This window comes from Panthera pardus, unplaced genomic scaffold (genome assembly GCF_024362965.1).
Source record: "Panthera pardus isolate Hobbes unplaced genomic scaffold, ASM2436296v1 HiC_scaffold_10, whole genome shotgun sequence".
Classification (NCBI taxonomy): Eukaryota; Metazoa; Chordata; class Mammalia; order Carnivora; family Felidae; genus Panthera; species Panthera pardus.
Window position 1 is genome coordinate 26,747,531 of NW_026526655.1, and position 14,742 is coordinate 26,762,272.

The 14,742-nt window shown below is 37.4% G+C and overlaps 1 protein-coding gene across 1 annotated transcript in view; it reads right to left on the reverse strand.

Moving 5' to 3' along the window:
- The window catches only part of UNC80 (unc-80 homolog, NALCN channel complex subunit), a 225,344-nt gene that overhangs the window by 106,533 nt on the left and 104,069 nt on the right, over positions 1–14,742 (reverse strand). Inside the window, 3 exon segments of the mRNA XM_053905349.1 lie at positions 2,576–2,676; positions 4,657–4,860; positions 9,957–10,122. Of these exon segments, the coding sequence (XP_053761324.1) occupies positions 2,576–2,676; positions 4,657–4,860; positions 9,957–10,122 (471 nt within the window).

A 14,742-nucleotide genomic window follows, 5' to 3' on the forward strand; every position in this document is an offset into this window, starting at 1 on the left:
TACTAGGAGGTATGTGTTGGAGAGTGGGGTAAGGGGGAGAGCACTACTACAAGTCAAGTCCACTTAGTCCTTGATTGCACTCAGGTGATCTTTGCTGCCTGTCAAAGTATAGGGTGAATCCTCTCTGGAGGGAGATAGCATCATCTGGAACCTCTATAATTCTATAGCTTTTTTAAATTAATAAACTTTATTTTAAAGCAGTTTTAGGTCCACAGCAATAAATTTAGCAGAATGTACAGAGAGTTCCCAAACACCTGCTGCCTCTACACATGCAGAGTGGACTTCATGATCAACATCTTCCACCAGGCTGAATGTTTAATATAATCAATGAATCTACACTGACACATCACTATCATCCAAAGTGCTTAGTTTACATTAAGATTCACTCTTGGTGTTGTACATTCTGTGGGTTTTGACAGATCTATAATGGCATGTATCTATCACTGTGCTTCTATAATTTTTCACCCACCATAACTGGCAAACTGGCAGTCAATGAAATCACTAGGCATATTAAGGAACAGACCAAGAGAAGACAGTACGTTCACATATTGGAGTTATCAGTCATGGACTTCAAGTGTGCATGATTCAAATAAAAATTAAAAATATTTTAACTGAATGATAATGAGCATATGATACATTGAATCTTGCATGATAGAGTTAAAGCTGTTCCTAAGGAACATTTATAGTTTTAAATGACTATTTAGTGAAGTGGTTGGAGAACAATTATCTAAGTATCTATATCAAGAAGCTAAGGGATGAAAACACGTTAACCTGAAAGAAAGTAGAAGGAAATAGTAAATAGGAGGAATTAGTGAAACACAACTCAGACATTCCCCAAATGACAAAACCAAAAGCTGATTTTCTGGTTAATAAAACTGACATACTTCTGGCAAGACTGAAAAAAGGGCTGGGGGTAGGAAAGAGAGAGAGAGAGAGAGAAAGAAAAAGAAAGAAAGAAAGAAAGAAAGAAAAGGTATAACCTACCAACATTAGAAACAATAAAGTTACATCATTGTAGATCCTATAGAATTTAAAAGGACTTTAAGAAAATATTATAAAAACCTTTCTAATAAATGTAAATATTTGGATTAAATTAACAAATTCCTAGGGGAAAAAAAAGTGCCCAAACTGCTCCCAGAAGAAATAAAAAATCATACTATGTAAGTTGAATTTGTAATTAAAAACCTTCCCACAAAAAAATGTTTAGATCTAAGTTTGTACTTAAAGAAGAAATAACACTGGTCTAACACAAATACTTCACAGAAAACTAAAAGCATTACTGAAGGAAATTTAAGAGGTAGGACATAAATTGAGAGATAGACCACTTTATATAGAAGATTCACGGAGTAAATATTTCAATTCCTCAATTTTAAATGATTTTTATATTCAATATAAGGCTGTTTTGAAAGCTTTTTAATATAAAGTAATAGGTGATTTTAAATGGAAATGACTATAGCCAAGAATAGAACAAGCCATCTTGAGGAAGAACAAAGGTGCAAGATTTACCCTTATATGAACCAAACAAACCATAAAATGACAGGGTATGTGACATATAAAGCCAATTACATGAATTTCAAAAACAGACAGAACTAATCTATGGTGACAGAAGTTAGGCTGGTGGTTACTATTAGGGGAGGGGGGTGACTGGTAGAGGGCATGTTTAGAGCTTCTAGAGTGGGACCATGTTCTTGACCTGCTGGTGGTTACACAGATAGTCACTTTGTGAAAATTTATTGAGCTGCACACATAGGTTTTCTATGCTTTTCAACATGTACATTGGACTTCACTAAAGAGTTTACTTTAAAAACAGCTGCCTCAGAGAGTCTTGAAAATTAGGTTCTGGGGATCACTTGCAAACATTTCTGGGGCTCAGCCAGTTGTGATGGCACAGCACTGCAAACTGAGGAGCGTCATGTACCGGCCAGCCCTTATCTGACTCTACCAGGAAGTCAGATTAAAATCACAGAAGGTACAGTCCATATAAGATCACTGACAGTGCAGGAAGTATCCCACCAGTTGTGGATCTGATGTTATGCTTCCTTACCTTTCTCATTCTTTCTCATGGCCAGCTCAAACCTTGAACTCTCTAATCCATGCCCAAAGCTTTCTTGAAATCCCCCCCCCCCGCCTATGACCTCTGAAGAAACCTTTGAGGTGTGACCTTTATTATCTTAAATTCTCCACGTCCTGGTTTACAGTTAGATCTATACAGACACAAGACTGACACCATAACCTTGCTCACAGCATCTGTGGTAACCTGTATCAAACTGATGGTGATGCCTGCAGTACCCAGGCTGTCTTGGTCACCAGCCTGGTCTGGTCCCTCAGGATTTTCCCTGACTTACGTTGACCTACAAGCCAGCCATAACAAAGAACCTTCGGTTTTTGTTAAACTTAAAATGGAACACAGTCCAATAGAATACCAACCCTAGTGAGAATTCAGAGGTTCCTATGGTTTTTCTTGGAAGTTAAATTAGATTGATAGTTTTAGTGTACTCTTTTGTCCTCACTCCATAGATCTTTCTCAATACCAAAGGAAATTGATCTCAGGTCTGTCTCTGAGATTCCTACTTACGTGAAGCCATGACATGCTCCTGTGGTAATTTTCCTCTGTGCCAGCAGTACTCATTCCCTCTGGCTCGATGCTGGGCTCACTTGCACTCCAAGGACTCCCTTCTTCAAAAGAAAAATGCCAAGAAAGATTATATTGTTCAGTCTCTATGGAGAGCATGTTGGTATGGTAGAGTTGTCCATGCTTTTGAATCCTAGGGCAGACTACCGTGGCCCAGTGGGTTAACAGGGCATAGCCTTGACTTTAGTGGAGGAATGTTAATAGGAGCTGTTCCCTTCACCACCAGCTGAACAGGCAATTGCAAAGACATTTATGATCTCTGTTGTGATGGCTTCCATTTTGAGACATGGGAGCAGGGAAGAAACAGAGTCAAGTCCTTGAATTGCTGAGATGAGCAAGCTATTGGTTGAGTGTGCCCAAATCCATTCCAGACTGCCCAGACCTTGCAGGTGTAGTTACAGAGGGACACCAAGCAACCTGCAGTGGCCATATAGCGTGCTGCTGTCTCCTCTGCTGCTGTGACTACGTCTAGTGCCACTGCTCTTGGTACCACCTGGCTTTGCTGTTACAGCTACTTCAAAAATGGACGGTGCCTCAAAAAAACTAAGGGAATTTGTAAGCCATTGTGGCCAATCATGGGTAATCCTTTTGTCCAAACTCTTCTCTGTGGAAAAATATGGAGACATTTCTCAGGAATTCACTACATAGTAGACCACACAAGAAAGCTTCGCCCTCAAATCTAAAAGCTTTTCTGGGTCATTTCTATGATGAAACCATGCCGCTAGCCTGCCTATTTTGATCCAGCTGGTCAGGCTAAGTCAATGAATTCAAGTATTAATTGAAATATTTTTCCCCCAAAACTAATTGATGACATTCTTACAACCTCAGACCCGTAACAAAAGAAGTCACAGGTTTGTTTTTTTTTCTATTGTCTCCTTAAAAAAATAAGCCACATCTTAACTAATGCATAAATTAGCTATCTTCAAAGGTGAGGGTGGATAGGTATAGAGACAATTCCTATTTAGACTCTCTTTAATTAGATACACTCAGCTTCTATTTCAGTAGACTTGATCGACAATTCATCCACATATCCTGACTGACTTCTGAAACAACTTGCCTAGAAAGGGGAACTTTCTGTTTTGCTTCTCACGGGACTGAATGGCAAAGAAAATGTGCTTTAACTTTTACCTGATAGCTAAATTCCAGGCAGCTGGTGAGTCTTATCTGCATACTTGCTCACTCTTTTCTTGTTAGTAAGATGATCGTCAGGCTCATTGGACTCGCACATTTTGGAGTTCAAAAGTCTCTTTGGATCCTACAGTGACAAACTTCATCTCTAGTCCTTTGATTATATTCAGAGCTCATGCTCATACTTTACAATCATCCCTTAGTTTATCTTTAAAATGTCCCCTCAGAGTAGGCGAGGGGGTCATAGAATTATTCCCACTGCACAGTTGGAGAAAACAAATCCCTGAGATGCTAACTGACTTGCTGAAGGTCACTCACTGTCAGGTCTAGACAGTCTTTCCCCTGTGATATATAATCTGAGATATATATATATATATATATATATATATTTTTTTTTTTTTTTTTTTTTTTTTTTCTGTGAAATAGACGCTTTAACATACAGAAGAACTTTAGCTAGCTGCCCCCAAAGGATTTTCTACATTTTGCTTTCAAGGTCCTGATCAGAACGGAAGTGCAAACATCTGGATTTCAAAAATCTGTCCTGCCATTAAAGTGTTTTCTTTCCCTAACGTATACTGTATATCCTCACTGCTCAAACTGTGGTTCCTGAACCAGCAGCATTAGCTTCACCAGAAAACTTGTCAACGGTTCCTACCCAAGACCTGCTGAATTAGAATCTGCATTTTAACAAGCCTTGCAGGTGACCCGTGTGCACGTTAAGGTTCGAGCAGCCCTGCTCTAAAGGGTGGCATGGTTTTCAGACTGAATGAGTGGTCTAGCCTGTGGCTCTGCTCTTCAGCTCCTGATGTGTAAGAAAACGGGCTTCAACTATTTCAGGATTTGGGCCCTGTCTTCCTACCCCCCACGTCCCTGCGCACCCCACTCCTCTATGTTACCTAGGTCAGTGACAGTGTCCCTGCTCTGGGACAGCTGCAGCTCCTGAGCCTCGGACTCTGAGTCCTGCCGTGATAACTTGCTGCTCTTTAAGCTGCCGACTCGGCGAATGCTGGACAAGGAACCCCCCTTCTTCACCTGGAAACTGCGGGTTCCTTTAATCTGGAGCAGGCGGGAACCTCCTATCCTGATCTTCCTGCTGGGAACTGTATTAAAAGAATAAAATAGGGCTTTTTCCCCCTTAGTTTTCCCCAGCCAGTGTTAGATCCAAGCTCTCCCCAACTTGTCCCTGAACAGCGTCCTCTCTTTCGGCCGGGATGAGCAGCATGTGTGCACGAGGAGCTCCTCCCAAGCCCCAGCCGGGTCAGGCAGCTTTGTTAGGCAGCCAGGAGGCTGGGTCCACCAGGAAGGGCTGGTGCAGCTTCTTTCTTGGGCACATAGCTCATCAGTGCTGGGAACAACCTGCTGTCTTTCTGGCCCAGGGTTCACAAGCATGAGTGCGCCCTTGTAGCAGCATTATCTAGGACTGTTAGCACATTTACAGAACATCATTCCTTGATTCGATAGAACCGCAAACCATTGGTTTTTGTTTTTCTTTTGAAATGGGACTTGCAGAGTTATGTGAGTTATGCAAACCCCTTCATGTAAACCCCTTCATTTTGGAATACCTCATTAAGAAATAAAAACAAGAGGCGCTTCTCTCTCCAACAGTCAGCAGCGGGTTCCGCTCAGCTCCTCAGCAAAGGCACTAAAGGATCTGTTTTCACTGGTGTGCTTTGGGTGAACATGAGTGTGAAATAGTTCCATTTTCAATGCACCTAGTGATGTCATAGCATCCTTCCTTCAGTCAAAAGGCTGGGTGGGATGTGAGTCCAAATGATGCAACACCCTGAGCCAACCTTACAGTCTATATGTACCAAGAAGAACATGCATTATTCATCTTTAGTGTTCTGGAAAAAACAGTCATCGGTGAGGAAAATAAAAGGGTAAAAGAAACACGTTTAAACTTGAAACCTACTTTTTTTTTTTTTTTTTACAAAAGCATCCTTATTTCCCATACTCATATACAGTCCTACTTCCTTTTCTTTCGGAGTTCTGGTGTTGTCACACATTGATTTTAAAAGGGCAGGATAAAAAAAGTTTTCAAAGCTTAGTCATTATCAGGAAGGGGCCATTATTTTTGTAAGAAGATTTCCTATGAATTATTTAAGGCATAGGTATTATTTCTTAAACGTTCCAATCAGGAAGGTTGCATTTTAGTCTTGGGTTCTAACTCTCAGGAGAGTATGTGACCATGATCGAGCTTGTACAGCTCTACAAAATGGTAATTAAATGTATACTTTCAGTGCCAAAAATGGAGCCTATAAGAATTTCTGTTGAATAATGTGCAGTGTTTAATCTCTGACTTAATCTTGCGATTGAGAAAGACTAAAACCATCACCACTGAGCTGGCAAAGGCCTCGTGGAGTGCCCTGAACACATCTGGATAGAATCTTACATCTGGATAGAAACTCTTGCTGTGCAGTTGATTAAATTCCACAAAGACTATGGACTATAAGTCTCCTTTTTAATTATAGCACAAAATTCATCCACTGCATTTTTTAATATTATTTTTAGGCTTAATTGAGGCTTTAATGACCTACCTGAAATACATCTGAAATAGAATATTTCATCTGAAATAGAATATTTTAATGACTACTAATACAATTTCATACCAAGGTAGATTAGGAAGGAGAAAACAGGCTTAGAGAGATTTTTCTTTCTTCTTTTTTTTTTTCTTTTTTATAGAGACACTGTCTTGCGTTCTATGATTTCATGATACCTTTAACTGTACAAATTTGGGAAAGTAACCCCAAATTAACGTGACCTGAACGAAATTCAATTTTGAGAACCTATTCTATACTACCAAAGATAATCGGATATATCCTGTAGCAGAAAAAAATTAGCACTCAGAATTATGGCATGGATTATTTACAAAGGACACAGTAGTTAGAATTCAGATTTGATTTTGGTACCTGAAAATCTTTAGTAGAGCTTGTACAGCATTGAGTCTTAGCCTTTACTTCCATGAGAACATGAACTAGTGGGAAAGTGAAACAAATACATCTAAATTGGATAAAACATCTTTTCCCCTTTTCTCTCATCTCACATTAAATCCACGAGCAAGTCCTGCTAGCTTCACACTTAAAATTTCCTAGGATTTTGAAAGCCCCATTATCTATTCCCTGGACTATTGTAACTGCCTCACTGTTCCGGCTTACATCCCCTCCCACAGCTTGACTCATCTTTTAAATACATAAATCGTAAATACACATATTATATCACTTTCCTAGTCAAAACCTGCCGACAACACTCAGACACACTTATACAAAATTAAATTTCTAACCATATCTACATATCCAATTTATATGCCCTTTGCCTAACCCCATTTCCTGCCACTCTTCTACTCTTTCTATAGTCTTCTACTTCAACTCTTTCTGTTGCAACCATGTTGGTCTTTTTGTCCTTCTTCAAATGTCCCACGTTCCTTCCTGCATCAGAGCCTGGCTCTCACTGTTTTGTCTGCTCAGAAGACTCCTGCCTCAGCGCTTTGCATGACTGGCTCCTTCACATCATACAGGTCTCTGCTCAATGCCACTTTCGGGGTCCTTCTCTGACTACACTCCTTCCCACTCCAGGTCACTACCAATTCTCTGACCTTCATTTGTTTTCCTTGATACCATTTATCATTACTTGAAAGTCTAGTATCTTATGTTATTCCCTGTTATTTAGCTGTTTGCTAATATAAACTGAAATACATGTGGGACATTTTTCCTGTTGGTTGCCGTATTCTGGGACCCTGGAATCGTGCCTGGCATACACCAGGTGTTCAGTAGATGATTGTTGAGTAATTAGACACATCGTGGTGTCTGTATTTTGGAATACCAGTCTTCGTTTGTATTTGGAATGTGGGTAAAACGATGGGACAGACCTTGCTTGGGGATTTTAGGCAGACATTTTAGTTTGAGGATTGTTTCACATTTGTTTTCCCTGGTAGAATCTGAATTGTCCTCAAGTTGTTTACTTCAAGAACAACATTTTTAGCTTTTATAAAAACAGATGGCATGAAATTTTAAATAAACTTTTAATAATATCATTTAGCAGAGTACTTATGACTTTAGCATCTGCTATCAACTTGTCAAAGGATTAAGGAATACTTAGGAATCTTCAAGATTTTGCCAGCCAGTAAAGGACGTTTTATGAATATGTTCTCATTTTATTTATAGTTTCAGTTTTCTGCTCACTTCTTAAACAACATTCATATATTAACGTAGTCATTCCATGAGGAGAAAAAACACTAAGCATTTGCGGTTTTGAACATCAAAGGAAATTTACATAAATGATAAACATGAAATTAAAGTGTTCTTAAAAATTAATCTGATATTTTATTTTTTAAAATGGCGTGGAATTTATTCTGTTCAAGTTTAACCATGTCCATATTAGGAATATTTATTTCAGCTACTTTAAGTAATAATTAGCATAATAACTTTGAATAGGCAAAATAAAATCCCCTTGGGATATCTTTAAAAATGTAAGTTTTTCATCATATGCAGTTAACATTATCTGAAAAAGTAACAGTAGAAAAATATATTGAGTTGATACTCCTTCATGCTCAAAAATTGCTAAGACTTGGCTAGTAAACGCTTGGTTGACCATAAATTCAATACAATATAGTTATTATTTGCATTTGAAAAGTGTCATGACAACAATCTGATCTTAAAATATTAAATTTTTTTTCCAGTGTATATCAATTTCTTAGAAAATTTTAAAGATTTTCTGTTTTCTCTATCCAGGGCTATTCCTTCCTAGATTCCTTCATTCCTTCAGTTATCCAACATTTATTGGGTCATTGTCTTTAGGATACCAGAAAATACATAAATGCATAAAATCGTGTTTGACTCTTAACAAATGTACTGATATTCTTTTAATTGAAATTCATTAGAAAAACGCAATGAAGGGTGGTGGAGTTTAAGAAATACCCCCCCCCCCAAAAAAAGAAAAAAGAAGTAGCAAAATCAGAGACGTTAACAGTTTAAGGATCTCTTGAAAGCAACTTAAAACTTGGTAATCTTTAGCTTATATTTAGAATTTTCTGCGGTTCTAGTCTGTACACTCATTATGTTAATAAAACCTACCACAGTGACAACAATTATTTATCCTATACCAAATCTAGGTACCAGGTACTACGTTTATGCTTTGCTCGTATTGTCTCATTTAAAGCTTTCAATATCACAATGTGGTAGGTGTTAATAACCTAATTTTACAGAGCAGAAAACTGTGGCTTAGAAGGTCAGTAACTTGGACAAGGTCATACAGCTGGTTGTTACATTTTACCATTTGAAGTGCATACTTTCACATTTTCATATATCTGAAATTGATATTTGTGTTACAGTTGAGGCCATCTTAAGATAACTAGTGCCAGGTAGCTGTTGTGACACGTTTGCTATTGCTTATGTCCATGTGAGCATCTAAAGCACCAGCAACAAGATGTACAGAATGGGTGCCAGAGTGTCTTTTAACACCAGGGAGTCAAACGGTAGTTGGGTGACGGAGTGCATGCGGTGGTAAGTCAGATGTGCTTGGCAACATTCTTGAAGGAGGTATTGAGTATGAGGGTAGGCTAGTTTCGTACAAACGCATGTTGGCTCAAGTACCTAGCACCAACAGCTTTACTTCCTTTACAGATCTATTTAATGGTGTGTTATTAATATTCTAATGACACAGAGGACATTGTCATATAGAGAAAACATGGACACTGACAATTCTGAGTTGCAAAGTGATTAAGAAATTTGAACCTGGAATTGAAGATTGTTTAGAAAGACTTTAAACCATTTATTCTATTTATACTTTCCGTTTTCTTTGGCTGCACAAGAATGATATATATTAATAATAAAATTTGATATCTAATTAAGTCTGAAAGTCCTCTTTCTTTAAGAATTAAATGATAAGAAAGTATTGCATAAGGGCTGAATTGGAAGTATTGTTTCTTCCTTATTGGTACGTGAAATAATGGTTCATCTGATGACTACCTGGTGGCATCGGTAGGGATATGGAGAGTTGCTGAGCCGGAATTACAATCGGAACTTCTCCGACTGTCGAGTCCAGCTGCTAACTAGCGTGGTTTCCTACCTCATTAAGTGGACACAGTACTGTATGAAGCCAACAGTTTTGGACTTGGGGTGCACAATTCTGTGGTTTAGACCCCAGGCCAAATATCCTATGAGAAACACTGAAACAGGAAAAAAATTCTTGCTTTCCATACCTTTCTTCTCCTCAGCACCTGCATCTGATTTGAGGGTGTGGCTACTACTGTGGAGGGAATCTTTTGAGTCTTCATTTTCATCCAGGACCCCAGCAAAGCTGATCTTCCTCTCATATCTGTGCCGGTCCAACTCAGGATCCAAACGAAGTCTGCAGCTCTCTAAGTCCTGCAATGTTAGTGAGGAGTACATGAATGCTGGCACCTCCTCAGTGCTGCATTGGTCTTGTGGTAAACCTCCCTCCATTTTGAATTGCACGCAGCTGAATTTGCACAGAGCCAAATTCTTCTTTATCTAATGCCAATTTCAGGTTGTGGCCAATAAACATATTTCTTGAATTAAAAAAAAAAAACTTCTCTAACTCATAGTTTTCCCCTTTTCTTCATACTTTATCTTCAAAAAGCACAGACCTTGTTCCAAATCTAGAATTAGCTTGCTCCCCTTCTAACACTTTGTCCACAGTTTAGCCTACACCTTTGGCATTCATGTGTTTATTAAATGATTATGCACTGAGTGTACTAAATATGAATGTATTATGTACTGGGGGATAAATAAGAAATGGTTCTTGCCCTAAACGAACTCAAAATCCTGAGACAGAGACTCAGAAGGGAAACAAAAGATAAATTCCTAGACTGAGAGAGAGTGAGTAGGAACTTAGAAATCAGATTTGGAGGCAGAATAATGGACCCCCACATATGTCTATGCCTTAACCCTTGGAAGAGGTAAATATGTTACCTTACATTGCAATAGGAACTTTGTGCATGCTGATTTAGGTTAGAGATCTTGAGATGGGAAATTATCCTGAATTAGCTAAGCGGGCTTGGCCTAATCACACAAATCCTTAAAAGCAGAAAGTTTTTCCAGACTGTGGTCAAAGGAGAATATAACTATGGAAGAAGAGTGAGAGAGATGCCAAATCACTGGCTTTGAAGATGGAAAAAAGGACCATGAGCCAAGCAATGTGAGTTGCCCAAGAAGATGGAAAAAAGGCAAGGAAAGAGTCTTCTCTAGAGTCCCAGAAAAGAGTGCAGCTTTCTTAACACCTTGACTCTAGCCCAGTAAGACCTGTGTGAGTCTTCTGATTTCTAGAAATGTAAGGTACAATGTTTACACTTTTTTAAGTAGCTAAATTTCTACAGAAATAGAAAATGAATAAAGAGGTGATGTTGGAGTTTTGTCCTGAGGACTTAAAGTTGGCTCAGCAAACAAATGGAAAAAGGCATTTCAGGCTTAAGAAATCTCATATGTGAGGGCCGGAGTCTCAAAATACTATCAGGCATTAGAGATATTTCTCACTCTCTTCTAGAAGGACCTCAGGATTAGAGGGGTTCCATGACTATCTATCTGCTTGTGAACAGAGTGAGCCAGTAACCTAAAGTAAGCCTTGGGGAGGGAAACTATTTTGTAGGAGCTTGGTCAATGAGGCCCCCAATTGAAAATTTGACCTGTTCTGTGAATGGAGACTTATTCAACCAGAAGACCATAGTTAATTGTTAGCTGTAAAACACTCTTGGAGGAGTTGATAAAGGAAAACTATATAAAATGCTAATTTTGTTTCTATAGAGCATTTTTCCCCCAAACACGATGTAAGTTCTCAGATTCAACTAGATATGGAAAACAAAAAAAATTAAAAAAAAACTAGTTTGCACCAAAATTAAAATCTAATGCTTTTAATTGTTATTAATAAATGAAACTTTAGACTTTACATGTTGTTTCTTCTTTTCCTTTTGATTAAGAACAGAAGTTACATTTCGGTACCTAGAAAATTACATCACATCTAGAAAAATAAAGGAACTACATAGAATCTATTTAGCATTGTCAAAAAATATTCTAAGAATATAATTGGTTCCCTGAAATTAATCCCTTTTAGAAAACAAGTAGAAAACCTAATATATTTTCAATTTTGTTAGCCAAACTTAATTAGATAAATTTCTTACTTGGGACAAAAACTAATGTAAAAACTCTGATTCTCAAAAGCAGTTCCAATTTCTTCTTTTATCCATTTGTCAAAATCTCATCTATCTTTCAAAGCTACATTCAAATGTGACCTCTTATAGAACTGTTCTTCAGGTCTTTCCAGCCCCTTCTATGGCCAACCATGGCCCTTCTGCCCCCTTTTCATGGCCACTCTTTGTGGCCGGGAAATAATTTTTTATATGTTGGTTCTCCTGTTTCGATATAATTACCTCTGTAACCTCCCTATTCCCTTTCCTGTAACTATCGCACCACCTTGTTCGTAGTCTTATTCTCAATAAACATCCATCAGTTAGCCTTGGTATATGTGAATTGTGTTTTGCTTCTGATTTTTTAACTTTAGGAACATTTGGAATCCAGCAGTATATTTTTCATAACCCAATTTGTTAAATTCCATCAGCACATTTGGCATAGCCTCTAGCAAAATCTTGCATAAAAGCATCCAATATGTTGCTTTCTCTAATGAATGAGTGTAGACAAGAGACTTCCTTACTGCTTTTTACTTTATTATGGTGGACTCATCTATCCATTGGAGGAGAATTACTTGTTTTAATTCATGTTGCTTGCCCAGTGGTTATTGGTTTCACTAATTCAGTTGGTAAACATTTGAATAGACCAGCAGTTTTACAAAGTTCTCTATTCAAAAATGATTTCTTTATTGTTCTCAATATTGTTTGAAAATTAATATTTAGAAAAAATTTGATTATTATGCTATTTTGATTATAAATCTTGTAACAAAGCTATTTTTTCTTTTTCTTTTTTAAAAACATTATTTGTTAGTATGGCTTATGAAACAATGAATAAAAATGCTACCAGAAGCTCTTAAAAAAACAAAAAAAAACCCATTATTTAAGTTGTATCTAGGGATCTGAGAAAAAATTAAGTTGGTAAAAACGTATTTTAATAATTTTTAAAAGCTTTTGATGTCATTTTGCCTTTTCTTTCACCTCTATGCCCCCACCAATCCAGTAGGTGGCTTCCTGGGATTTCCTGACCCTCTCCAAGAAACAACTGTGGATAAGCTAATTAACTTTTATTTTAATTATTTGTACTTCAGATTCTTTTGATTACTCTCCCAACAATTTGGGTATAACTAGGACTTCTTCAAACAGATATTTTGCACAAAAATCCCATCCATCTTAGAAAGGGTCTTATGGGGCGCCTGGGTGGCTCAGTCTGTTAAGCGTCTGACTTCGGCTCAGGTCATGATCTCGAGGTTCATGAGTTCAAGCCCCGCGTGGGGCTCTGTGCTGACAGCTCAGAGCCTGGAGGCTGTTTCTGATTCTGTGTCTCCCTCTCTCTCTCTGACCCTCCCCCGTTCATGCTCTCTCTCTGTCTCAAAAATAAATAAACGTTTAAAAAAAAAATTTAAAAAAAAAGAAAGGGTCTTATGGCAATTTCTGACAAAAAGACTTTTTTTCTTTTTTCTTTATTTCTTTTTTTTTAACTTGCTTTATTTTTAATTTTTTTAAATTTTACATCCAAATTAGTTAGCAGATAATGCAACAATGATTTCAGGAGTAGATTCCTTAGTGTCCCTTACCCATTTAGCCCATCCCCCCTCCCACAACCCCTCAGTTTGTTCTCCATATTTATGAGTCTCTTCTGTTTTGTCCCCCTCTCTGTTTTTATATTATTTTTGTTTCCCCTCCGTTATGTTCATCTGTTTTGTCTCTTAAAGTTTTCATATGAGTGAAGTCATATGATTTTTGTCTTTCTCTGACTGACTAATTTCACTTAGCATAATACCCTCTAGTTCCATCCACATAATTGCAAATGGCAAGATTTCATTCTTTTTGATTGCCGGGTAATACTCCATTGTATATATATACCACATCTTCTTTATCCATTCATCCATGGATGGACATTTGGGCTCTTTCCATACTTTGGCTATTGTTGATAGTGCTGCTATAAACATGGAGGTGCATGTGTCCCTTCGAAACAGCACTCCTGTATCCCTTGGAAAAATGCCCAGTAGTGCAATTGCTGGGTTGTAGGGTAGTTCTATTTTTAGTTTTTTGAGGAACCTCCATCCTGTTTTCCAGAGTGGCTGCACCAGCTTGCGTTCCCAGAAAAAACTTTTTTCTTGATAGAAAGTTTATGTCCCTGATTTTCTTCCATTCTCAAGCCTCAGATTCTAGAATATCCATAGCATCTCATCTGATTATTTTACTACCTTATACTTTTATTATTTCATATATTAGTGTGGTTTTTTTTTTACTATTATTAAAAATGTTACTGAATTAAAAAAAATTCTGAAGATCCATAAATACTCTTGCCAGAGGCATTTTGCTAAAATAATATTTTAATTTTATTTAATAATTTAATTTTAATTAATAATTTAATTTTTAACAGCTTCTGTGTTGGTAAAACAGTTTTATCATACTGGTTTCCTTATAGTAGGTTGGAAAGTAACTTGAAGGGTGTTTTTTCTTTTTGTTTACCATCAACTGTTGTTAGATTAAACAGGAGAAAAATCTTCTTGCCATTTATTTTATAAAGGTCACATCTCAACATAATACATAAATCTACATTTGACAATGAAAGTCCTAGTGTATTGAATAAAAGATCCCTGAGACCTTGTTCAGGGTGATATAGCAGTGAAAACCTTCCTCTCATTGACTGAATGACCAAAGGATCATTTAGCTTAATTTCTTGCCATCTTCTACTAGTCTGCCAGTTGGTTATACAATAATTTTTAACAGATCTGGTTGATTTTTTAAAAATGAAACTTGTTATAATGACAAGGGACATTAAACTATAGCTTTGTGGAGTTGAAAGGGAGAACAAAAATAACTGAATCAGACTTTAAGA